This window comes from Phascolarctos cinereus, unplaced genomic scaffold (genome assembly GCF_003287225.1).
Source record: "Phascolarctos cinereus isolate Bilbo 61053 unplaced genomic scaffold, phaCin_HiC Scaffold_7;HRSCAF=346, whole genome shotgun sequence".
NCBI classification, from domain to species: domain Eukaryota; kingdom Metazoa; phylum Chordata; class Mammalia; order Diprotodontia; family Phascolarctidae; genus Phascolarctos; species Phascolarctos cinereus.
The window spans coordinates 53,806,672-53,831,809 of record NW_027556180.1 but is presented as its reverse complement, the minus strand read 5'-3'; the positions used below and the strand labels follow the sequence as shown (position 1 = coordinate 53,831,809).

General features: G+C 35.0%; 1 protein-coding gene across 3 annotated transcripts in view; it reads left to right on the top strand.

Annotated features, from left to right (window-relative positions):
- TRPC1 (transient receptor potential cation channel subfamily C member 1) overlaps positions 1-25,138 on the top strand; it is a 75,962-nt gene that overhangs the window by 19,865 nt on the left and 30,959 nt on the right. For 2 of the 3 annotated variants that reach the window (XM_020970982.2, XM_078147229.1), the window contains exons 3-6: positions 7,338-7,540; positions 15,382-15,513; positions 18,109-18,304; positions 21,336-21,672. In XM_020970982.2, coding sequence (XP_020826641.1) covers positions 7,338-7,540; positions 15,382-15,513; positions 18,109-18,304; positions 21,336-21,672 — 868 coding nt within the window. Of the gene's footprint in view, positions 1-2,903; positions 3,006-7,337; positions 7,541-15,381; positions 15,514-18,108; positions 18,305-21,335; positions 21,673-25,138 lie in introns of all 3 variants that reach the window. The other variant, XM_020970980.2, reaches the window with a different exon arrangement.

The following is a 25,138-nucleotide window of genomic DNA, read 5'->3' as shown; positions in this document are numbered from 1 at the left end:
ACTGGATTTGATAGTAAGGTCATTGGTGATCTTCAAGAGTATAGTTACTGTATAAAAGAGGGAAATTAATATTATATTAAGGAGTATGTAAAGTACTTTGTAGTCTTTAAAGTGCTATAGAAATGCCAATTATTATTAAGGAATGTATAGACAGTGAGGACAAGGAGGTAGCAGGTGTAGATCACTCCTTTGAGAAATTTGACAGTAAAAAAGAGAAATAATTAGGAAGTAAGATAGAGAAAGTAGGAGGCTTAAGGAAAGTCTTTTTTCAAGACAGAGGAAACCTGGGCATGTTGGTGGGTAGAAGAAATGAACCAATGAAGAAGAAACTTGAGAATTAAGACAATTCTGGAAAAAAAAGAGCAACTTTTAGGGAGAAGGAAGAGAGAAATGGGATTAGTAGCAGAGGTGAAGAGTGAGGTGAACTTTGAAGTAAGAATATTTGTGGGGGAAAGAATGCAAAAATGAGCATAGAGATAGTTTGAGTTGGAGAGAATGGCTTTGGTTGTTTCAATAGAATGTACATATAAAAGCAGATATGAGAAGATTGCTACATGGGGAAATGTGGGAGACAAAGTTAGTGGGAAAATGTCATATATCTACATATTTAAATCTTTATATAGCCTTTTGGGATATAACTATATGAAGGAAGATATCTCTTGTTACTAAGTGATTAAGAAAGTAATGCTTCATTTATCTGACATTTGATACTAGAGTGTTTTCTATAGAAATTAAGCTTACTCCCTTAGGTATCTAAACTTTTTACATTTAGCTATCTTATGGAAATTATTCTTAAATGTATTACGTGCTTGTCTCTCTTAAACAAAATATATCTTGTTGATTAGGCCTGTATTTCCATTTTTATAGAACTTAGCTTATTTTAAAGCTAATTTGAAACAACCTTGATGAATCAGGTTCATAATTATGAACTATGAAATACAATAATTTATTGTGCTGTATTAAATGCAGTAATTTCTATTGTGTGGCTTACTCTATTGTGTTTTAATATAATGATATCCATTTGGGGTTACTGAGATGTTATTCCCTTCATTTAGTGGCCTCAGTCTGCTGTCATTCTGATGTATCCTTTCTTACTCTTAAGTATCATTTCTCAGTGTGTCAACATCTAGCAGCCTTCCTTCCCATGTTTGCTTCTGGTCCATTATCCATCTGTCTGCAGCAGTCAGGACTTGATTTTAATCAGAACTTAATTTTCCACGCAATTTCCAATCAATAATGAATATGAATCCACATTTTTTGGAGAATAAAATGCATAGATTTTATTTTTTTACTGCCATTTTCTTTTTTGTTAAAAAAAACAACAAACTGATTTTTCCCCCCTCTATTTATGACTGTCTTCCAAATGGTTGAGGTTAATAGATATATGGTTGTATGATTGCCATTTAAGTAGGATGTCATTTTAGTTGTTCATTTTCCTTACTTGTATTTGGATACAAATACATTGGGTAGTTGTTAAAGTAGTAATTGCTGAAGTTGAAAAGGAAGCAGTGTTTGCAAAGCATCAGAATGATAGTGTGAAAATAGTTTGCCTTGTGCAACATAGGCTCAGAAATAAAAGCAACAAAGTGCCTTCTTGCTCCTTTCTTGAATATGGCATCTCTGCTTTATAAAGTTTTTTGTCTTGTTTTGTTTTTGGACAAGGGGAGGGAGAGGGAAACGTTGAGAATTGTCAGCAGTAGGCCAGATGTATCAAGCAGGGATTTTTATAGTGGTGTAGGATATAGGAAGGATCTAAGCAAGTTCATTTTACTCTGGGGATCAGCTTTGACTCTTTCTGTAGGGTAAGAAATGATCAGTTAGTCCAGGCCTCAATTAGCCCAGGTGTTATTTGCTTTTGAATCATAACGCAAAATGGAGGAAAGCTTCATTTTATTTAGTGGGTGTTTCCTAAGCTTGTGGAGTGATTATAAGTATATAAAAGATGTATTCCCTTCTTAGTTTCAAGAGAAGGAACTGTAATTGGGTTTAAATTGTCCATTCTGGTGAACAACTTTTTAAAAATTACGTTTTCAAAATAAATATAAAGATATTATATATTAGTAGGATATTTTGTTAGGTTAATCTACTATTGTGCTTAAGTTTTTCCTCTTGAACCTATCACTTCTGTTCTTTTCATTTACCTACCATTGTATTGGCGTGGCCCATAGGCTATGGACATCTGGTGATTGGAAGGCCCTAGACTTTACTAGCTTCTTACTCACTTTTTGTTCTAGGTGAGACTAAATGGCATTTTAGGGAGTAAGCTGGAAAACAACAATTTTCAAGTTCTCCTATTTCTCTTTCCATCTTTAATGGTCCCAGTAGTCTAATCTTTGTAATTTATGCTTTGTGTTGCAAGACTAGTAGCCCTTTGCTTAGGCATATACATTTTATCAATAAGAATAGAGAGTTTTTGCCTTGGTGAGAATATATTTTCCTTTTTTTCCATCTCGTGGCTGCATCAATGATTGTTTTTATTAAACTAAGTAGAGAGTATTTAATGTTCAGTAATAGTTCCTGGCAATTTATTTTATAATAGAATTGGACTTTTAAGATTCTTTTGGTCCCCAGGTCAAAAGTAAAGATCTTGAAAAAATTTCAACTTTCAGTACTTTGTGGGTCAGCACAATTTCACAATGAATACCCTCCATTAGTCAAGTATCAATTACTTAATCAGCTCATGAACTGAAGCAGACAGACGTAGTAACAAGTTGTGGTCCATAGAAAGAAGCTAAGGCAAGCAAATGTAAAATTGATAAGGGCTTAAATTTTTTATATTCCTTATTGCTGTATGTAATAGTCTTTAAAAATTAGTGGAGTTAAACTAGTTGTAGTTCTGAAACTAAGGAATAGTTTACCTTTTTTATATTTTCTAATTTCATTTTAACCTTTTTTTTTTAAAGTCCACAGATGCACTTTTGGTGGCTATCGACTCTGAAGTAGTGGGAGCTGTTGATATACTACTTAATCATCGACCAAAACGATCATCAAGACCAAGTATAGTAGTTAGTACTCTTAAATATTTTTTAATTTAGATTTTTAAAATCAGAACTGAATCAGTAGAATAGCTCCCATGCCCATGTGCACCTCTTTATTATCCTTCCTCAAAACTTTTTTTGACTTGAAGAATCATATTTAAATGGATTCTTTTACCATGCCAGTTAACTCTTGTAAGTTAAATACTTTCAAGGGTGTTCATTAGTGCTTTGAGGCATCTAGGGTTAGGCCTTTTAGTAACTGAGATGACCTTTCAACCGAGATGGATGCCCTCAGATTTGTGGAAACCAAAATTATTGGTTTCGTGGTATCAGTCTGCAGTGGAAAAAAAACAACAACCTTAAACATGTAGCTTATCTACAGATTGTTTTTCATGTATGACCTGAGAACTCTGATCCTTTATCCCTGATATCTGAAATATCTCTATTCACAATTAGGATAGTTCAAAAAAGTAGTGAATATTGAATCTTGCCACAGGCTCTATCTCTAGCTTAAGTGGCAATTATAAGTGATGGGGCTTAGAAAGATGTAGGAAGATAGCTCCTACTATAGGCTCAGAAATACCTATACTACTCACTTCCTCCTAATATTTTTCCTTTTTTATGATATCTGTATCCTAACTCCTAGTCTAATTTGGTAGTCTGTTCTGTATTCTTAGTCCTGGGTTCCAGACCCTACTCTTCTCTCCACAAGTTACACTCCATGCTTGTTCCTTGCAGGGATCTGCTTATTGACTGTGAAACAGTGGAGGTATTATTCTACTGTCACCATTATTTCCAGCAGAATCATAGAATTTTAGATTTGGAAGGAATCCTTTCTGCAACATTTGTGAAAATTACTCATCCGATATCTTTTCAAAAACTTCTCATGATATAAAACTCATTACTTTCAAGGCACCCCATTCTGTTATTCCTTATTATAGTTGATGATTAAAGCTTTCCATGTAGCTTATATTTAAAAATTGTTTTTCAACTTTGAGTTATAGTAAAAGGCAAAAATACTGATGAGATATTGCAGTTTCAGCATAATGTGTTCCAGTCTGCTTGTGTATGAATTAGTACAAAGATATTTTGTCCTTTTGCTTGTTTATCTGCTAGCCTCTGTTTCTCCTAGATAGGAAACAACTACTATTTTTATGTACTTTCTTTTTTAAGTTTCTTGAAACTTGTTGATTTTCCATTTTTCTAGTGAAAGTGGTGCTTTTGAGCAGTGGCTTTCAAGTACAGATGCAAGTTATACGTAGTTAACACACACAAACACACACACACACGTGTGTGTGTCTGTGTGTGGTACTGCTACCCCAAAATAATACTCAGGTATAAAGTGAAAGATTTATTATGTTCTTGCGAGAAGCGGGCGTCTGCTTTGTCGGGCAGTCTGAGCGAAGCGAGGCAAGGCATGAAGGCCAGGACAAAGGTTATATAGCCCCAACACAGAGATACCCACCCACCACTGGCTTTGAATTCCCATTGGACAGGAATTTCAGCCTTACACTCTAAAACGCGAAAATCTACCCCAGAAACAAGAAACCGTGTTATAATACTACCAATCCCAGCTATTTATCCTTATTTAGTAATTAACCATTACTTAATGCTGATGTAACAATACAAATCATGTGATTTCTAGGAACCTGAAACTTAGGCCTATTCAGGTTAGTGTAACCAACCTCGAGTTTGCAACAGTCTAAGAAATTGTTACACTCAGCCCATCTGAGAGATCTCACATTGTTTACATTGTTTCTCTCAGTTAAAAATCAGAGTCTTGATAAAAGTTTGCAAAAAGGAGAGATCTCTTCATTGACTTTCTCCAGAGAGGGCACCCCCGTGCTGCCTAAGCTGCCCCGAGAGTGCCCGTGCTCTTTGTTTAAGGCAAGATTATATAGACCCTAACGCAGCAGCCCACCCTAACCCCCTTCCCGTTGGCTCATTGACTGAGCCTCAGGTATACAATCTATTCGTGTAAAAACTACCCCAGTAACAGAGAGAACAAAGAGGTGTAGAAATTATGTTAGCATGTTCCCCCTTTCAGGGCCTCACAGTTTCAGCAGCCTTTTACCCAAGGTCATATAACTAGCTAGAGGATGAGATAGACAGGATGCTCTTATGGCTCAGGAATTTCTGCTAACACTATCTAAGAGTAGGGGAGGGAGAAGGCTAGGGGAGGGGGTCTTGTATTCTGAGAGGTCTTCGCTTAGTGTTGGTACACATGTACCACTCAAAAGCAGCAATACCAGAACCATTAACAAGAGCTAATGACCCTTTGAGGAGGCTTCACTTCTGAGAGATCATTTCTCACATATGTATATATATATATACACATATATATGTATACACACATACATATATATGTATATATATACTATATATATACACACACACATATATGTATATATACTATATATATACACACACATATATATGTATATATATACTATATATCTATATACACACATACATATGTATGTATATATATAGATATATGTATATATATATACTATATATCTATATACACACATACATATGTATGTATATATATACTATATATATAAATTGGTGAAGCAGTTGGGGTTAAATGACTTGCCCAAGGTCACACAGCTAGTTAGTATTATGTGTCTAAGGCCGGATTTGAACTCAGGTCCTCCTGATTCCAGGGCTGGTGCTCTATCTGCTGTGCTACCTAACTGCCCTCATAGTTCATATTTTAAAATATGAAGTAAGAAACTTGAGCTTTTAGATAGATGGACTTTTGTGTGTGTGTGTGTGTGTGTGTGTGTGTGTGTGTGTGTGGTGTGTATATGAAAGTATTCTCCAGGACAGTTTTACAGCATATTTCTAAAACTAAATAAGAACTGTTGCTTTGTGATGTGTTACAGTGTGCTGCTCTTTCTGTTGTCATCAGTAAAGATATGAAAACCAAACCAGTATAGATAACAGAGAGATAACCTTCTGTCATGTAACTTTTTAATTTCGTAATGGACACTAACTGGATTACTTTAAATAACAGAATGGAAAGTTCCCAAGGGAGCTTTGTCAGAATTCTACTATTGCATGAATATGTACGTCTTTTGTTAAACTCTTACACTCCTATAATCTTTACTTCCTCTTCCTATCACCAGACACCTGGGCACTACTAGCATTCATGCTTTTTTTGTAACCATGACAGGAATATAGTGAAATGATGACTACAGGGCATATGTGTAGAGAACTGTGAAGTGAAAAGTGGTGCTAACCCTCCCCTCTCCCACCCCACCATCCGGGTTTTCACCATGTCTAGGATTGGAGTAGAGAGTTGGAGAAGTATGTCATTTTCCCCATTCATTTATGTTATACGTTTTTGTTATTTCATTTGTTCATGCAATTTATTTTTTTCTAAGTTTGCTTTGATATCACTAAAATTGTAAAGAGCGTTTTCCTAGGAAAAAAGAATTTGTGGGAGAGGATTTTTAATATGAATATATCTTGCCTGCTGTTAATTTATTTAAAGAAAAAAAAAACAAGCAAAAAAGATGTTATGGATGATAGTTGGTTCAGAATAATGTTGTTATAAATGAGTGATAGGATAAAATTATTTTGGTGTTTGGTTATAATGTATTGATAATGTCGTTAAAAATGATGTTAGGGCAGTATTATGTGGGAAGTTCTCATTATTTCATGAAAAATTTATCATAATACTTGTATATATGCTAACATATAATATTTAAACGTATCTAATATACATTACATATAAAAAATATATTGTAATACTAGTATATATGCTAATAAATAATAAAATAAAATAAAAATCTTAACACCTAAGAACCTAACGTTATATTAAAGGTCATCGAGTCCAATCCTCTCATTTTATAGATGAAGAGATTGAATCCTAAATGATTAATTTGGTTGTCATGAGTTCTTTCAGCTCTTATGTTATTTGATTCTGTGAATGTGCTTTATTATATTAGGATCCCTGTACTGCAGTGTATTTTCCTATGAGATCATAGGAAGTGTTAAAAGTTATTTTTTGTAGTATTTTTTGAGAAATATCCTTTTTCTTTTGCCTGAAAAACCTAATTATGAAATGCTTTGCTATTTTGAAAATTTTTTGCTGGCATAATTATGTTTCATTCAGGTTGAAGTTAAGCTTTTGGCTTCAGTTATATGATAATGAGCAACTAACTATGAATTTCACAAAAATTATATGGCTGCAGGAGATGCTGATGTTATTTTTCACTCTCTGTATAATATCCTTTAGGTTTCTAGATATTGTTCTTCTCTAGATATTTCTGACTTGAATCTCTTGGAAAAGCTTTTTCTGTAAGATGTAAGTTATAACCTCTGAATATGGATATAAATATCTTTCAGAAACTAATGGAGCGAATTCAGAACCCAGAGTATTCAACAACTATGGATGTTGCTCCAGTCATTTTAGCTGCTCATCGTAACAACTATGAAATTCTTACAATGCTTTTAAAACAGGATGTGTCTTTACCCAAACCTCATGCAGTGGGTTGTGAATGTACACTGTGCTCTGCAAAAAACAAGAAGGACAGTCTAAGACATTCCAGGTCAGAAAATTAAGCTGCTAATTAACTAATGAGGTACCTGATAGCTGTGATATAGTATTGTGTATTAGTAAATCAGTTACTTGATTGTTTCTTTTTGTGGTTCTTCCTATTTTATTGGAAAAGTTACTCTTGCACAGCAACTTTTACTTCCACAGGGAACTAGTGGCAGAACAGGAGGCAAGGACTGCTAACAGTGTCAGAGTTCTTAGTCTATCATTGAATGTGATTTTAGTTGTCGGTATTCTTAATGTGCCATATCTCCCTAATGATAGTGTCACATTAAATGAATGAATAAGTCAGCAAACATTCATAAAGTTACCATGTGCCAGGTACTTCTAAATACTGGGCATACAAAGACAAAAATGAAACAATCTTTGCTCTCAAGGAATATATGTTCTATCTGGAAAGACAATATATATGTCATTAAGTATATGCACAGTATATTCAAGGTAAATGCAGAGTAAATGTTTTTGGTGGGGTAGGGCACTATCAGCTAGCAGGGGGCAGGAAAGTCTTCAAGCAGAAAGTGGTGCTTGAGAAAAGTTTTGAAGGAAACCAAGCATGTTAAGAGGTGGAGGTGAAGATGGAGTCCTTTCCAAGGATGTGGGACATGGTATAAAGGAGTGGAGATGGGAGATGGGTTGTCATGTGTGAAAGACCAGTTTGGCTGGACCATACAGTGTGATAAAGGCAGAAATGTATAATAATATGAGGAAGGCAGGTTGAGGCCAGTCAGGCTGAGGAAGTTTTAAAAGGCAAACAGAGGAGTTTATAATTGATCCTTGAGGAATATAAAGCCATTGGAGTTGAAATTGATTGAGTAAGGGAGTGACATGGTCATATTTGTACTTTAGGAAAATCACTTTGGCAGCTGTATGTAGGATGAATTAGAGAGGAGAGACTTGAGGTAGGGACATCAGTTAAACTATTTCAATAGTCCAAGCAAGAGATGATAAGTGCCTGAATTAGTATAATGCCCTCATGAGTAGAGAGGAGGGGGGATGGTTATATGAGATGTTATGGAGGTAGAAATTGCAAGAGTTGACAATGGATATGTGGATATGTCAAGGAATGGGATGTGTGAAAGTGAAGAGTCAAGCATAAGACCAGAATTGAAATTTTGGTGATGAGAAGGATGATGATACCCTTGATAGAAATAGGGAAGTTCAGAAGAGGAGTAGGTTTTGGAGGAAAAATGAGTTCACTTTTGCATATGTTGAGTTTGAGATATCTATGGGACATCCAGTTTGAAATATCCAGTAAGCTTTTAGAAAGGCTTTACTGGAGCTCAGGAGAGAGACTAGTGCTAGATATATGAATTTGGGAGTCATTGGCATAGAGATGATAATTAAATCTATGGGAACTAGGTGATAGAATACAGAGAGAAAATAGAAAAGGGGCTAGATCAGAGCTTTAGGGAATACCCACAGTTGGAGTGTGATATGAATGATGCAAAGACAGGGAGGCATGAAGAGAACCCAGAGAGGGCATTGTCAAAAAAATCCAAAGAGAAAGGAGTATTTCAGAGGCAAATATAGTCAATATTGTCAAATGCTACAGAGGGGTTGAGAAGAATGAAGATTGAGAAAAATTCCATAGGATTTGGCAATTAAAAGATCTTTGATGAAGAAATAGAGTGATACTGTGAAGAACTTGACAAAATTCTCTAAATATTTCTCCAAAGCCTTTATTTTGATATTCAATGACTGGTGTGCAAAAATAGGCACAGGAAGAACAATAGAAGCTCTGTTGGAAAATATGGTTCAGTTGAGATCAAGATATGAAAGTGGCTAAAGCTTGTGTACTATTCATAAGCATCATACTTTTACATCATGAATACTTTAAGAAAAAAATTATATGGCATTCAACATGATAAGCACCTAATGATGATATTTAAAATGAAATTGTATTTTTATAAACAAGATATTGCTAGTTTCATATATAATCATATCAGTTGTGTGTAGTCAGATCATCAGTTGTTCAGAGCAAAGGACAGGGTAAATACCAAACTAGAGGAGAAAATAAAGATGAGAGTATACTGTGTATCAATGCACAAGCATTTATTCAGTGCTTATTGTGTGCCACGACACCCTCTAATTGCCCTAGTAGTGTTAAACAGTAATATCAAAGACTTCTGAGAGGTCAAGAAGGATAAGGACTGAGAAAAGGCTATTGGATTTGGCAATTAGAAGATCACTGTTAACTTTGGAGACAATATTTTCAGTTGAATGATGAAGTTGGAAGCCAGATTGAAGAGTTAAGAAGAAGAAAGTGAGAAGAAAGGAAATAGAGACTTTCAAGGCAAGATGGTCTTCTCAAGGAGTTCAGCCAAAAAAGAATGGAGATAGATGGGAAATAATTAGTAGAGATGAATGGATCAAAGGAGGGATTTTTTTGAATATGGGAGAGATATGGGCATATTTGTAGGTAACGAGGAAGAAGCCAGTAGATAAGGAGAAATTGAAGATTTGTGAGAGAGGGCGGTTGATAGAGAGGGACAGTCAGCTGGAGAAGACAGGATGGAATGGGAATCACTTGTGTATGGAGTGGAGAGGGATTATTCTTGGCAAGCCAAAGGGCCACTTCTTTATCTGAGGCAGAGGTGAAGGAAGAGTTAGTTTGGGAAGAAACTTGAATGTTGCAATATGAGATGGAGGGGAGAAGAGGGAGCTTTTGGGGAATGACCTCAACTGTTTCAGTGAAATATGAGGCAAAGTTCTCAGCTGAGAGAATGGAAGAAGGGAGAGCCATACGAGCTTTGAAAAGGGCTGAAAAGCTTTGGAAAAGCCCCTCTGGTAAGTGTGGTAGTGAATTGATTAGGAGTGTATGAAGGGATTATGTTGCTGCAGTGAGGGCCCAATTGAGATTATGTAACATCAATCAGTCAACCAATAAACATTTTCAAGTGCATACTATGTGCCAGTCCACTTGTGTGGGCCTAGTTGGCACAGTTTCACAATTGTCTCTACCTTTGTTCAGCAGCATGTGAATTGGAGCAAAGGCAGTGGATGATTGGAGTAATCCAAGACTGGGCCTTGGTAGGACAATATTGGTGATAGAATAAAGAGGCAAGGGGTTCAAGGATAGTTTAATAGAGGATAGTTTAGATTTGAAGTGGTTCACTAAGAGGTCAGGATGGGAAAAGAAGTGTGTAGCCATTATAGGGATTATTGCCCGTGAAAAAACTGAAGGATAGAGGGTTTGGAGGTCATAGTGACTATGAAGAATAGGGTTAAGGGCAATAATGCAGAGGAAAAGATGGAATCATAAAAGATGATTATCAGATAAGGGAGTTTTATGAATATGGAAGTGAAACATTTGTGGATCGTAGTTAAGATCAAGAGTATGACCAACTCTTTGTGTAGCTAAGGTAGCTGAATATGAAGTGGAAGTAATAAATGGATTTAAGGGATTATTAGGTCTGATAGATAGAGTGCCTGAAGAATTGTGGGCAATGGTTTGCAATGTTATACAGGAGGCTGCAACAACAACAACAAAAAATTCCAAAAGAAAAAGAAGAACAAAATGGCTGTCTGATGAGGATTTACAAATAACTGAGGAAAGAAGGAAAATGAAAGCTAAAGTAGAAAGAGAGAGATATATACCCAACTGAATGCAGAATTCCAGAGGATAGCAAGAGATAAGAAGGTTTTCTTAAATGAGCAATGCAAAGAAATAGAGGAAAACAATAAAATGAGAAAGACAAGAGATTTCTTCAAGAAAATTAGAGATATCAGGGGAAGGTTTCATTTGAAAATAGGCATGATAAATCACAAAAATGCTAGGAATTTAACAGAAGCAGAAGAAATTAAGAAGAGCTGGCAAGAATATACAAAAGGACTATAAAAGTCGGATCTTAATATCAAGGATAATCACAATTGTGGGGTTACTGACCTACAGTCCAAAACAAAGTCAAGTAGGACTTAGGAAGCATTGCTAACAATAAGGAGGTGGAGGTGAAAGAATTCCAGCTGAGCTGCTAAAAACTCCAAAACATGATGCCATCAAAATTCTGCACTCAGTATGCCAACAAATTTGGAAAATACAACAGAGGCCACTGGATTGGAAAAAGATCAGTTTATATCCCAACCCTAAAGAAGGGCAATGCCAAGAAATGTTCAAATTACTGAACAATTACTCTCATTTCACATGTTAGCAAGGTTATCCTTAAGATTCTGCAAGCTAGGCTTCCGCAATTTGGGAACTGAGAATTGCCAGAAGATCAGACTGTTTTCGAAGAGGGAGAGGAACTAGAGGCCAAATTGCCAACATTTGCTGGATTATGGAGAAAACAAAGGAGTTCCAGAAAAACATCTGCTTCTGATTAATTAACTACACTAAATACAACAAAGTGTAGCAAGTCCTCAAAGAGATGGGAGTACCAAATCATCTTAACTTGTCTCCTGAGGAACCTGTATGCAGGCCAACAAGCAATAATTAGAACCAAAAAATGAAACAACTGATTGGTTTAAGATTGGAAAAGGCGTATGACAAGGCTGTATATTGTCACTTTATTTATTTAACTTATATGCAAAGCACATCATGTAAAATGCCAAGCTGGATGAATCAAAAGCCAGAATTAAGATTGCCAGGAGAAATATCAACAATCTTAGATATGTAGATGATAGCACTGTAGATAATACAACTGTCTGTTGATGAGGGTGAAAGAGGAGAGTGTAAAAGTTGGCTTGAAGCTTAACATCAAAAAAACTAAGATCTTGGCAACTGGTCCCATCACTTTCTGGCAAATAGAAGGAGAAGAAATGGTGTCAGATTTTATATTTCTGGTCTCTAAGATTGCTGCAGATGGCACTGCAGCCATGAAATTAAAAGACACTTGCTCCTTGGAAAGAAAACTATGACAAATTTGGATAGCATACTGAAAAGCAAAGATATCACCTTCCTGACAAAGGCATAGTCAAAGATATGGTTTTTCCAGTAGCAATGTATGGCTGTGAGAGTTAGACTATAAGGAAAGCTAAGCACCAAAGAATCAATGCTTTCAAATTGTGGTGCTGGAGAAGACTTTTGAGAGTCCCTTGGACAGGAAGGAGATTAAATAAGTGAATACTTAAAGAAATTAATTCAGGCTATTCATTGGAAGGTCAAATAATGAAGCTGAAGCTTAAATATTTTGGCCATATAATGAGAAGATGGGACTCATTGGAAAAGACCCTGATGTTGGGAAGGACTGAAAGCAATAGGAAAAGAGGATGTCAGAGAATGAGATGGATAGACAATGTCATGGAAACAGTGAATATGTCCTTGTGCAGACTTTGGGAAATAGTGGAGAGTAGAAGGGCCCAGCCTGCTATGGTCCATGGGGTCACAAAGAGGTGGATATGACTGAACAGCAGCTGAGGTAGAATGGAGAAGTACATCATAGAAAATGAGTAAATTGAGGAATTGAAAAGTTACAGTGTTTGAGGGCACATCAGCAAGTATGTTGGAGTCTGTTAGTATGAAGGCAGAAGTTGTGGAAGAAAATGATAAGCCAGGGCCTCAACCCATTGAAGAAGGAAAGAGATTGTTCTGAAGGTCAATAGAAAAAGCTACTAGAATCTTGATTGGATGATAAATATAACTGAATGAACCTCGAAGGAGGAGAGGTTACTGACTGATGGTGGAATAGGGAGAATCTGGAAATGGCAATAGAGAGCCAGGAATATTCTGACTTTCCACTATGATGTGTCAAGAGATATGAATAAAAGTACAACCAGTGCAGTATGAATAATTATATTAGCTCCAATCCAACCCTACTTGGACAAGATGTCATTTCCAAAGACTGGGAAACAGAAAAAATAAAGACATTAATTATGATTAACACTTAGAGACATTTAATGTAAAAGAGTTGCCATAGTAAGAAGACTGAAAGAACTGAGGAAGTGTCTCAGTCAAAAACTTGCCAAAAGGTAGCATGAGTTTGGCAAACAAGCTCCTTTATAAAACAGAGGCAAGTAGGACAGGACATATTCCCCTTCACACCCAATCCAGCCAAAATGACGTTGATACTATTCCTCATCTACCATCACCAGCCTCTGTGCAAGCTGTCCTTGACACATGGTATATACTTGGCCTCCAGAGCACAGCTCAAACCACACTTTCTACAGGAAGGCTTCTCTGATCTGACATTGTCTACATGTCCAAAAGTGGCTTTATATTTCCCTCACATACATTTTGTATATACTTGTTAATATACACTGACATATGTTCATGTTGTCCTCTCTCCTTCAATAGTAAGTAAGCTTCTTTATGGCGGGGATTATTTGATTTTTGTCTGTCTCCAGCTTCTAGCACAGTCTTTATGTTCTTTTTGATGGGTTGATGGAATAGTAAATGGAGCCCTATTAATTGAACAAAGTACAAACAGATCTCCTCTTCTCAGTTTCATGAAGTTATCTCTACCTTTCGTGATGTGAGAAAGGGAGAGTTGATGAGCTTAATAATGAGGTCCCCTAAAGGTACAGTTCCAGGATATAGGCATTAGAACAAGAAAGTTCTGGCTTCCATATCTTTCAGGACAGCAGGGTCATGGGACTTAAGATATTTCAATGTAAAGTAGTTGGTGAGGAAACTTTTGCTACTGCCACCTGTGCTTGTGGAGACCAGCAAGGTTTACCTGCAGTATGAAGATGATTAACGTTCTATTCAGACTTGTGTAGTACATTTTGATTTTTTTCTATTAATTTTCCAGAAAAAAAAGAACAACTTATCCTTGCCTTGTGAATATTTTGTGTCTTTTCCACCATGTGTATTGTCACTGTATCTTGTAATTTTAGTTCTTGTTGTCTTTTAGGTAAATGGCTGGTAACACTAAAAGTTACTGTTTAATGCTTCACATTTTATACACGAGAGAATTTATGTGTTATGATACATATGCTTTGGAGGTTTTTTTAAGTAATCACTTGGTAGAGAAGCTTAGAATCTTATCAGATTTGAAGTTTGAAAGGACTTAATACTTTACTAATTCAAATTTAAGACATTGTTAATTTGGGTGGGCGTTCAAGCTAACTTCATCATATTTGGCTTTTGTGATCTTTTATTTTCTATTCCAGATTTTTTTCAAAATTCAAAACGTGATTTTTTTCTAAGTGTCAATATTCTGTATGCTAGTTTTTCAGCTTATCAAAATTGGAACTTTTTTTTTAACCTATAAAGACTAGGTATAAGGGATAGGAAATGGACCAATGCTTTCATTGACACAGAAAACTTCTGGGAGAGGAAACTACCTTTACTAGGGCAGATTGGCACCTTCTCTAGGCCATAATCTTAGAGCATTATCTAGAGCACCAAGATTTAAGAAACTTTCCCAGGGATGCACAGCCACTGTGTCTCAAAGGCAAGAGATCTTCCTGGCTCCAATGCCCACTCTTTAGTTATGCTATACCTGTGTCATTATAAGTGTGGTAAATACATTATCTTATTTCACCTTTTTAATTTACACAGGCTATATAACTTGACACAATAATTCTGTGTTAAACTTGAGCTATCAATTAGATGACATGATTCATTTTTTAATAAGAAAGGGATGTAAATATCTTTGGGATCAAACTTGATTTCATAAAACAGTTTTGCACCTGGAGGGAAAACTAAGGCTTAAATATTAAAGGCACATCAGTTGTTTTTTTTGTTTCTTTACCTCCTTGGGACAGATTCAAGTATATCAAACTCTTAACAAATGTATTATGATAGCTGGTCAAATTTTCCACATGCCTTAAAAAAAGTAAATGCTTTATTATCATTAAGTATAATTTTAGAAAAAAATCATGTTAAAATTACTAATCAGGTGAGACATATTTATAATAAGAATTTACAATTTCAAATAATATCTTTAACCACAGGTTTCGACTTGATATCTATCGTTGCTTAGCCAGTCCAGCTCTAATCATGTTAACAGAAGAAGATCCAATTCTAAGAGCATTTGAACTTAGTGCAGACTTAAAAGAGCTCAGTCTTGTGGAGGTGGAATTCAGGTAACACTGAAAAAAAACCCCTTTAAATTGTTTAATGCCTTGTCCTATCTGACAGCATATATTCTTTTTATGGTTTAAATGTTAGTACCTCCACAATGAATATTTATTCTTGCATGTTGTATCACTTTGGATAAATTGCTGTTTAAAAAAAAAATCTTGGGGCAGCTAGGTTGCGCAGTGGATAGATCTCTGGCCTTGGAGTCAGGAGGACCTGATTTCAAATGTGGCCTCAGACACTTGACATTTACTAGCTGTGTGGCTGTGGGCAAGTCTCTTAACCCCCATTGCCTCAAAAAAAGAAGTTCTTAGTACCAAAGTCCTTGATACTGTCAAGTGGTTTGACATAAAAAAATCAGAAATTACATTTTGTATCAACTGTTATCTTAATAGTATTAGTAATAATGAACAAAGACCATTTGAGGAGAAAGACAAACAACTTTTGTAGCAACTTGATTATTTTTGTTCTGTGGATACTATTTAATATTTGCATCATAGACAGAGCTGCAAGGGACCGCAGAGATCCTTGAGGCCTGAAGTGAGGCACTGGGGGCCTAGAGTGGTCAAATGATTTCCCAGACAGCTAGTTAATGTACAGTTGGGATGGAAGTTAGGTCTCTGGATTCCTCCTCCAATGCTGTTTCCACAGTAATACTCTGCAACCCCAAAAGTGATTATTAAATAATTAAATGACCTATGATTGATAGAATAAAGTTTATTCTTTTGAACCTGATATTCTAACTTGTAACATTTTTACCCAGTTATGTATCATGAATATAAAGATACACACCAGCCCAGATGTGTATATGCATGACAGCTTTATGGTCAAACATACTTTTGGCAAACAGGAACATATGACTACCCATGTTACTCAACTCTTCAATTCAAATGTGCCCTAAAAGAAAGCTAATTAGTAGCAGCATAATCTGCACAAGCCATTGCAGTGATTTCAGTAATACATTTTATATTGTGAGCTGAGGTCTTGCCTGACCTGAGATATGAAGGAGCTTGAAGAGTTCACGTGCCTGCCTCTTTACACCTACCTCAGGGATTTCCCTTTCTTTGCCTGAGTTTTGGACTTCATGCTCTTATGCTGGAGTCCTCTCACTTCTTTGATTCTTGGACTTGGCATTATGCAGGGACTACGTGCCTTTTCCCAATGCGCTTACTTTCCCCAAGCTACATTTTTTTTTCTCCTTTTCAAGTGGCTTGGCTTTCTGCTGGTACTGTTAATCCTGTTTATCCCCAGAGGAACAAGTTAAGTCTCTGAGCATTAGTCTGCTATATAGCTTGTGCCTAAAAGTTGTATCTCTCTTGTTTTTGTGTGGGATCAAATGAGTAGTAATGGGAAAAACTGATAGCTTTCAAGGAAAAGAAAGTTTCTCCCAGCTTCTGGTTTTTGAGGCTAGCTCCTAGAAGGCACAAGAATATAAATTTGAAGGACTTTCTGTTCTTCCTTCCTTTTCCTTTCACCTTACCCTCCAAAAAGAGACTTAAGTGGAGGTGACTTTTGTGTCTGGCTAAAAACATTAGACGAAGTGCAGAAAAAAATGCTACTATGAAGTTTGACTTCAATTTTAGAATTGGTATTTATTTCTTTTTAAACCTAATTCTTAATATTTTAAAGATGCAGATTAATTTTGTCATATTTATAAAGTTGCTTATGAAATTTGTCCTAAATTAGATATAAATGTAAATTGAATTAAACCAAAGATTTTTACAGTGTATTCACTAGAACTACATATTTTTTCGTAGCTAATTTTTCATGGACACGTTTATTGTCTACAATATACATAGCGCTATACTTGTTCTATACATTTTGCCTAGATGAATCCCAAGACTAAAATAATGGGAATCTGAGGACGGGTATCTATTGGTCAATGCCAAGTGGTTTTCCCCTCCCCAAATAATCACTTAAAATACTATTTGAAAATATTAGAAACAACAGAAATAATAAGTAAATTACCTGAAAATATCTAGCTAAAAATTAAGTAGAACGTTTTATTATTTAAGGTTATAGGATCATAGATCTAGAGGTAAAAGGGACTGCAGAGGCCATCCAGTCCAGCTGTCTGAGTTTACAGGTGACAAAAATGAGCCCCAGATGAGTTAAGTGAGGTTACAGAGGTAATAAGCATTAGAGGAAGGATGTGAGCCCAGTCTGCTGACTTCAGAGCCAGAGGATTGTTCACTGCACCAGAGAGCTTGAACTCATTAATATTAATATTTAGGGAACTGTCGTTAGAATAAATCCTGTGCCACATGAATTAAGCAAGCTAACTAGGAAAATCAGTTTGTAATGAGGGAAGATGTGAAGATTGGTCTATAAATGTGAAAAATGGTTTTTCCTATGCCTCATAGAAGCAGGGTTCTAATATGGTTGTTTGGCTAAGCCTTCAACTTCATTAGATCCTATGGAGAGGTTCAGAATGAGAATATATGTTGAAGGTATTTCCTGATATCTTCTTTGGCTCAGTATAGTGAAGCACATTTGACTTGAACATTAATGTTACCAAGTTTCTATTTTAATTTTTGAGGTATGATTGAAGGTAACATAATCATTTTAAAGTGGTTATTATATACTATTGTGTTTTGTAGGAATGATTATGAAGAACTAGCTCAGCAATGTAAAATGTTTGCCAAAGATTTGCTTGCACAGGCACGGAATTCACGGGAACTGGAAGTCATCCTAAACCACACATCTAATGATGAGCCTTTGGATAAAAGGGGATTGTTGGAAGAAAGAATGAATTTAAGTCGTTTGAAACTTGCTATCAAATATAACCAAAAGGAGGTATGTGATAATTCTGTGCTGCATAGGATTTACCTGTTAACTGACTTTAGAGTTAAATCCTATGATGTCATATTGAAAAGATCTGTGTATTAAACTTTTAATGTCCAGGTTGATTGTTACAGTAATGCAGTCTTGATCTGGTAACATTATGCCTTGTTTACTGAAATGTTTTATTTAAAAAAGAAAAAAAAAGTATCACCTTCTTTGTTTATAAATCTTATCTACTATTTGTTCCAAAAATGAAGATAAGACTACAGCATAGCTGAATTGAATCTGGCTCTGCATAGATTTTTAGTGGTGTAGAAAATGCCTTTGAACTTTTCAGCACCCTCTATTTTGTAATCTAATCAACTCAGGCAAAAAATTTTTCCGGTGGTTAGACCAATTTTTTTTAGGTTACCATGCTTTTCAGCAAGGGAGTTTTGTAGTGTTCCAGGGCTTGATTCAGTTAGTTTTGTGTCTCAATATAGAAGCATTTGTTGAACATCTCATCCATGGCCCTGGGGGGTACCTTTGGTGAAAATCCTGAAAACATAGCTTTCTCTGTTTGATATCTCCCTCTGATTTCATATATTATCTCTCTAGTCTCATCTGTCAAAGAGTCTTATATAGTTTTGATGTAAGTTTGGGAGACACCTTGTCTTTAAAGAGCATTAAAGTCTCCTTTTTTTCTACTGAGTTAATAAATGTGTTCCAATTGACTTAGTGAATAAAATGAGATCTTATATTTTCTACAGCTATCAGATATGTGACTGTAAATACTTCTTCACTTGGTCTAATTTCATTTATAGTGAGAATATCATTTATAATTAGGTGTGGTTCATTTCCTTTGGCAGTGGAAACAAGTTTAGCTCTCTAGGTGTTGGATGAAGGTAAAATATTGATAGTAGTGAAAGTTAAATTGTAAAAAGTTTAACTGTGTGTCTTCTTCAGCACCCTTTTTTGCCGCCATTGTGTGTCTTTTTGTGGTTTTACTATTTCATGCATCAGTTTGCATTTCATGCATGGTTACCAGTGTCATTCATTACCTGAAACACCAAGTCAAAAACAAAGAATAAAGTAATTTCAGACAGTCTAAATTTAAGATATCACCTCTGTGGTGAAAAAACTGAATATAAGATGAGAATTACTAGTTATGAGCAATTATACTGTGAGGATTCAGTGTGCAGTAAGCTAATAATATGACAGCAATATTCAGAAGTAGTTTTAAAAGCAAAGACAATATTGGAGTATGTTGACAGAAATATAGAATGTAGGAATGTTTATACACTCTTTGCATTACATTACAAACTTTGATCCCTATGTGTTCCACAACCCACGGTGTATGTGAAATGCAAAGATTCATTCAAAGGCTGAGTTTGAAAATTGGACTCAGGAAATAGTTCTTCCTAAAGAAGAGGAGGTTAGGAGGCAATATACATTATCTTTTGAATTTCTTGGTTTTTGAATGAGATGTTTCCATTGAAGAAAAACAAGAGGAAACAGGAATGATTTAGACTAGATAAAAAGTAGATTTTCCTAAAAGGAAAGAATTGTTTTAAAAGGTTATAGAGAAAGAGTTGTGGAATTTCTTCCTTTAAAATAGTATAGATTTTAATACACTTAGAAAGATTTGGTTGTGGATTCTGCCTTGAGATGAAGTTAAATGCTTAGTAGTTAACAACGATATGATTCAGAATAAGAATAAGTGATCTAGTTCTTTTGAAACTTGAAAAAAATCTAGTCAAATAAAAAGGAAAAATATGTTGTAGCAGTCTTTTTTTTAATTTTAGTTTTTCTGTTTAAAATGCTTAATTTTTGCAGTTATGGACTGGATGTAGCAGAGGGGAATAGGAGAATATCCAAACTTGCAGTTCCTTCTGGGGGAAGGAGAAACTATTCTTCTAATTCTTTAAACTGAAAAATTTGTTGGGAGACAGAGAGAGAGAGAACATGTCTCTCAGGTACTTCTTTGTTAAGGAAAGAAAATAATTCATTTTAGCCATTAAGAATGATAGAACCAAATGCCTAACTAGCACTTGCGTTGAATGATAAGATGTTTTGTTTATACAGTGTCCTTTGCATAACTGCATAGCAGTCACATTGACTAGTTTACTTCTTTCTTAAACAATAAATTTGTTTTTCTACAGTGTAAGATCCTTCAGTAGAAAAATAGGACATGGAGAATGATCTCTAAATTATTTTTTTGTCAGAACAATCTGCTTTCTATATAAAGTTGTCTGAATAATTTGTTTAATTTTGTTTTGTTTTGGAAGCAGTTGGGGTTAAGTGACTTACCCAGGTCACAGAACTGTTACTCCTGACTCCAGAGACAGTGTGCTGTTCACTGTGCTGCCAGTTTTCTGGTTGTCTGAATAATTTCAAAGCACTCCATTTTACTTTGTGTATTTAGACTTGGTCTCATGTTAATGAACCTAGAGTTATCAAGCTGCTTAAGTTATGTTACACTCTAAAGGCTTAACACATTGGAAAAGCTTGTCTATTCTAAATTGTGAAGCAATTCATAAAGAAAATTAGTCTGTATTTGTTATATCCAGTTAGGGAGAATGTTTTTTTGGTGCTTTTCTTTTTCATGTTACATTACATCTGGGTTTGACTTTATTTAAATGTGCATATATTAGCTTAAAATTTTAAAAAAGTTAATGCCTTGTGTACCTTTTAGATATAAGATTTAGGATTTGAATTTGAATTTCTTATAAGTGGTATTAATTCATGAAACTAATATACTTATTACTGTATTTGGAAGGTAATAAATATTTACTGTTTTTCTCAGAAAACCACATTTTATATTTTATAAAACAATTCAAGACAACTACATTTTGCATACCAAATAAGTGCAATGAAATTATTTGAGAAGACATGTATTATAATTTTTTCTTTGCTCAGGTAAAAAAAATCTTACTTTTCTTTTTGAAGAATTTTTGTAATACTCATTTTTAATCTTCTTAAAACCTTGAATAGCAACTTGAATAATAGGTTCATCAGTCAGTGTTCAGATCCTTTATTTTAATTTTTTGTGCCTTCTTTTCAGTTTGTCTCTCAATCTAACTGTCAGCAGTTCCTCAACACGGTTTGGTTTGGACAGATGGCGGGTTACCGGCGTAAACACACCTGTAAGAAGATATTGACGGTTCTGACAGTTGGCATCTTTTGGCCAATTCTGTCACTCTGTTATTTGATTGCTCCCAAATCTCAAGTTGGTCGAATAATCCACACACCTTTTATGAAGTTTATTATTCATGGAGCTTCATATTTTACATTCTTGTTATTGCTTAACTTATACTCCCTGGTCTACAATGAGGATAAGAAAAATACCATGGGGCCAGCGCTTGAAAGGATAGACTATCTTCTTATTATATGGCTGATTGGTAAGTATCCAGTTGATTTTAAAATTTCTGTCTTGATTTAGCTCAAACTCATTAGTCCTGTTTTGCTCTGTGCTGTTCATAAACTATCTGAGTTCTAACTCCAAGACAGAATGAGGTAGATTCTTCTGGAACTATTGATGATGACTTCAGAAAGGACCAATAACTAATCTGTCTTCATATTTGACAAATGAGGAGGTAGAATTTTTCTTTTATCTTGAATAAAGTATTACATGTGAATTACAGGATCTTCCTCCAAAACTTTGAACTTATATTCATGTTAAAAGTAGATGTTGTACTTTTTTTCCTAGGAAAAAATTATAACCCTAGTTAGAGCTTTATCATTGTTAAAATTTTATGAGTTTTATGCTCATATACCATTTGAAAGTTAACTATTTGAGGTATGGGATGATAAAATCCAGTGAAAGGATTTCTGTCTACACCAATGGAAGGAATTTCTTAATTGGTAACATAATAGGTTCCTTGAAATATTATTTTGTTTCCTATGAAACTTAAGCTTTAAAGAACCTGAACATTTTTGATGAATCACTTCAGCCACGTCTTCCTTTACTGTCTCTCCTGTCATAGTAATTTAATTTATAGTAATAACATTTAAACTTAGAATTACATAGACTTTTAGTGTAGGTGTCCTGAGGTCCATAAAGTTATTTTAAAATATTTTGATAACTGAATTTCAGTATAATTGGTTACCTTTGTTAATATTATGTATTTTGTTTTATGCATTTGAAACATTATTTCTAGAAGCGGTTTATAGGCTTCGTGAGACTGCCAAAGGGGTCTGTGGCACAAAAAAAGGTTAAGAATCCCTGCTTTATTGGCTCATTTTTTTGTTACGGTTTTTACTAATGGTAGATATAGTCTCTTTAATATTTTCAGATTTTTAAAAGTATAAAACTAAATAAAATTGCATTTTTAAAAACATGCTTATAAAACAACGTATAATAAACATAACAGATTAGTGTGGGGGGGAATCAATTTGATTTTTTCATTATCTAGAGGGTCACATTCTCTTTTTCAGTCTGTTAATGATGCTTCATTGTGTTTGTTTTGGGGCATTTTGGGGGTATATTTTGTCTTCAGCAAAACAGTACCATCTTTCTGGTACTCAACATTAATTTATCATGTATTTGTTCTGGTGTTGGGAAGGAACTCTTGAAAGTTTTTATTTTTCCTCAATATAAAACATTGGTTTACTTTGAAAACTTATACCTCACTTGATCCTTTATTGACTCTGGAGTTATAGTACAGTTGGAGAAAATACAATTTAATATATTTACCTTTTGTTCATCATTATTTATGAAAGCATATTTTAATCAGTTTAAAATTTTTAATTTGTATTGATAGCTTTTGTTAACTAAGAATTAAAAAGAAGGGAAAAACATTGAACAAACTAACTAGCACATAAAGAAATCTAACATTATATGTGGTATTCCACACCTGTAGTCTTCCATCTCTGAAAGAAGAGAGGGAAATATATTCTACTATCTCAGCCAGTCAACATTTATTAAGCATAGGTAGGGATGAGGAGGGAGAACATTCCAGGCATGTGGAGCAAACGATGGAGTGTCTTATGTGAGAAACTACAAGGAGGCCAGTGTCATTGAATCAGAGAGTGTTCAGTATAAAGTATGAGAAGACTGGAAAAGTGGTAGGTGGATGGGGAGGGTGGGGGAGGGGTAGGTAATAAAGGGCTTTGAAAACATAGGATTTTCTATTTGATCCTGGAGGTAATAGGGAACCATGGGAGATTATTGAGTAAGGAGTGACATGATCAGATGTACATTTTGGGCAAATCATTTTGGTGGCTGAATGGAGGATGGATTAGACTGGGGCAGACAGACTCACCAGTGGGCTATTACAAAAATCCATGCGTGAGGTAACGAAGGCCTACACCAGAGTGTTGTCAGTGTTAGAGGACAGAAGGGGCCATATTTGAGAGATGTTGCAAAGATGACATTGATAAGCATTGGCAACAGATTGGATATGGGGGGCTAGAGATAGTGCGGAGTAGAGGATGACCATCTGGGTTGTGAGCCTGGGAGAATGGGATTATGGTGGTGCCATCATAATGTGGGAGTTTAGAGGAGGAGAGACTCTGGGGAGAACAAATAAATTCAATTTAGATGCATTGAGTTTGAAACATCCAGTTTGAGGTAACTAATAGGCAGTTGGAGATGGCAGGCTAGAGGTCAGCAGAGAGGGTAGGGCTAGATAAGTAGATCTGAGAATCATCAGCATACCTCTTTTTAGGGCCCAAGCTTGGTTCATTTTAATATTAACATTGTCTTAATTTATGTTTTAAATTGATTTTAAAATTAATTTAAAACAATCAAGCATCTTTCTACTTAAGCCTAATGTTGTTTTTAGCTGGAAAGTTTGCAGTACACAAAATGAGTATTTTAAATTTAAAAGTTAAAATGTTATAATCTGGTTGAAAAGGTAAAATATTCCTATATAATGTTTTCCTCTATTTCTATATTTTTGCATAATTTTTTAATTTTGAAAACAAAGGGAAAATATATTTATTCACCATATATAATACTATTATGGTGGTGATCATTTATGAATAAATGGATGAAAAAAAATTGTTATGCACATTTGATATGTGTAAAGCACTGTACTAAGTCCTGGGAATACAAATAGAAAAATAGAGGTTACTTCTACTCGCAAGGAGTTCACATTTTAATGGAAGAGACATTTATGAACAATGTGGTTGAACATAGAAATGTGAAACTGAAAACCTTTGAGTAATTAATTGAGTCTATCATACTTCTCTTTAAGATATTCTTCAAAAATATTATGTTATTAATAATGATCATGTTAATAGAAGAATCCTTCATATCAACCTTTTGTAACCCTAGAATTTAACAACTCCAAGAAGAAGGTTTTTTCCTATATAGTTTATATAATTCTCTCCTGTTGTAATTATAGCTTAAATTTTTTTTTTGTTAAATGTTTTTGTTTTGAAGTAGGATTTGGCTTTTCCAAGTCATTGTAAGACACATAATCAATAAAGTTCTTGAGCATTTGCTCTGAATAGTAGGAGGATGGTGACTCCCTGAATAGTCACATGGAGGTTCAGAGTATTTTTAGGGAAAAGATAATGAGTCTCATTCTGGACTTACTGAGTTTGCCTGTTGGACTTCCACTTCAAGTTATGCAAGAAGTAGTTGGAGATGTAGGAGAGTGACTAGGGCTAGATATATAGCTTTGCGAATTATCTACATAGAGATGATAACTGAACTGATAATACCACCAACTGGCATACTGTAAAGAGAGAACAGAAGTAGGCCCAGGCCAGAGTCTTGGGGGATATCTCAATTAGTGGATATGACATGCATGGAGAACCACCAAAGAAGACTTAGAAGTAGCCAGATAGATGAGAGAACCAGGAGAGAATAATGTCAAGAAATCCTGGAGAATCAGGATCACTGTAGAGAGATCAGAA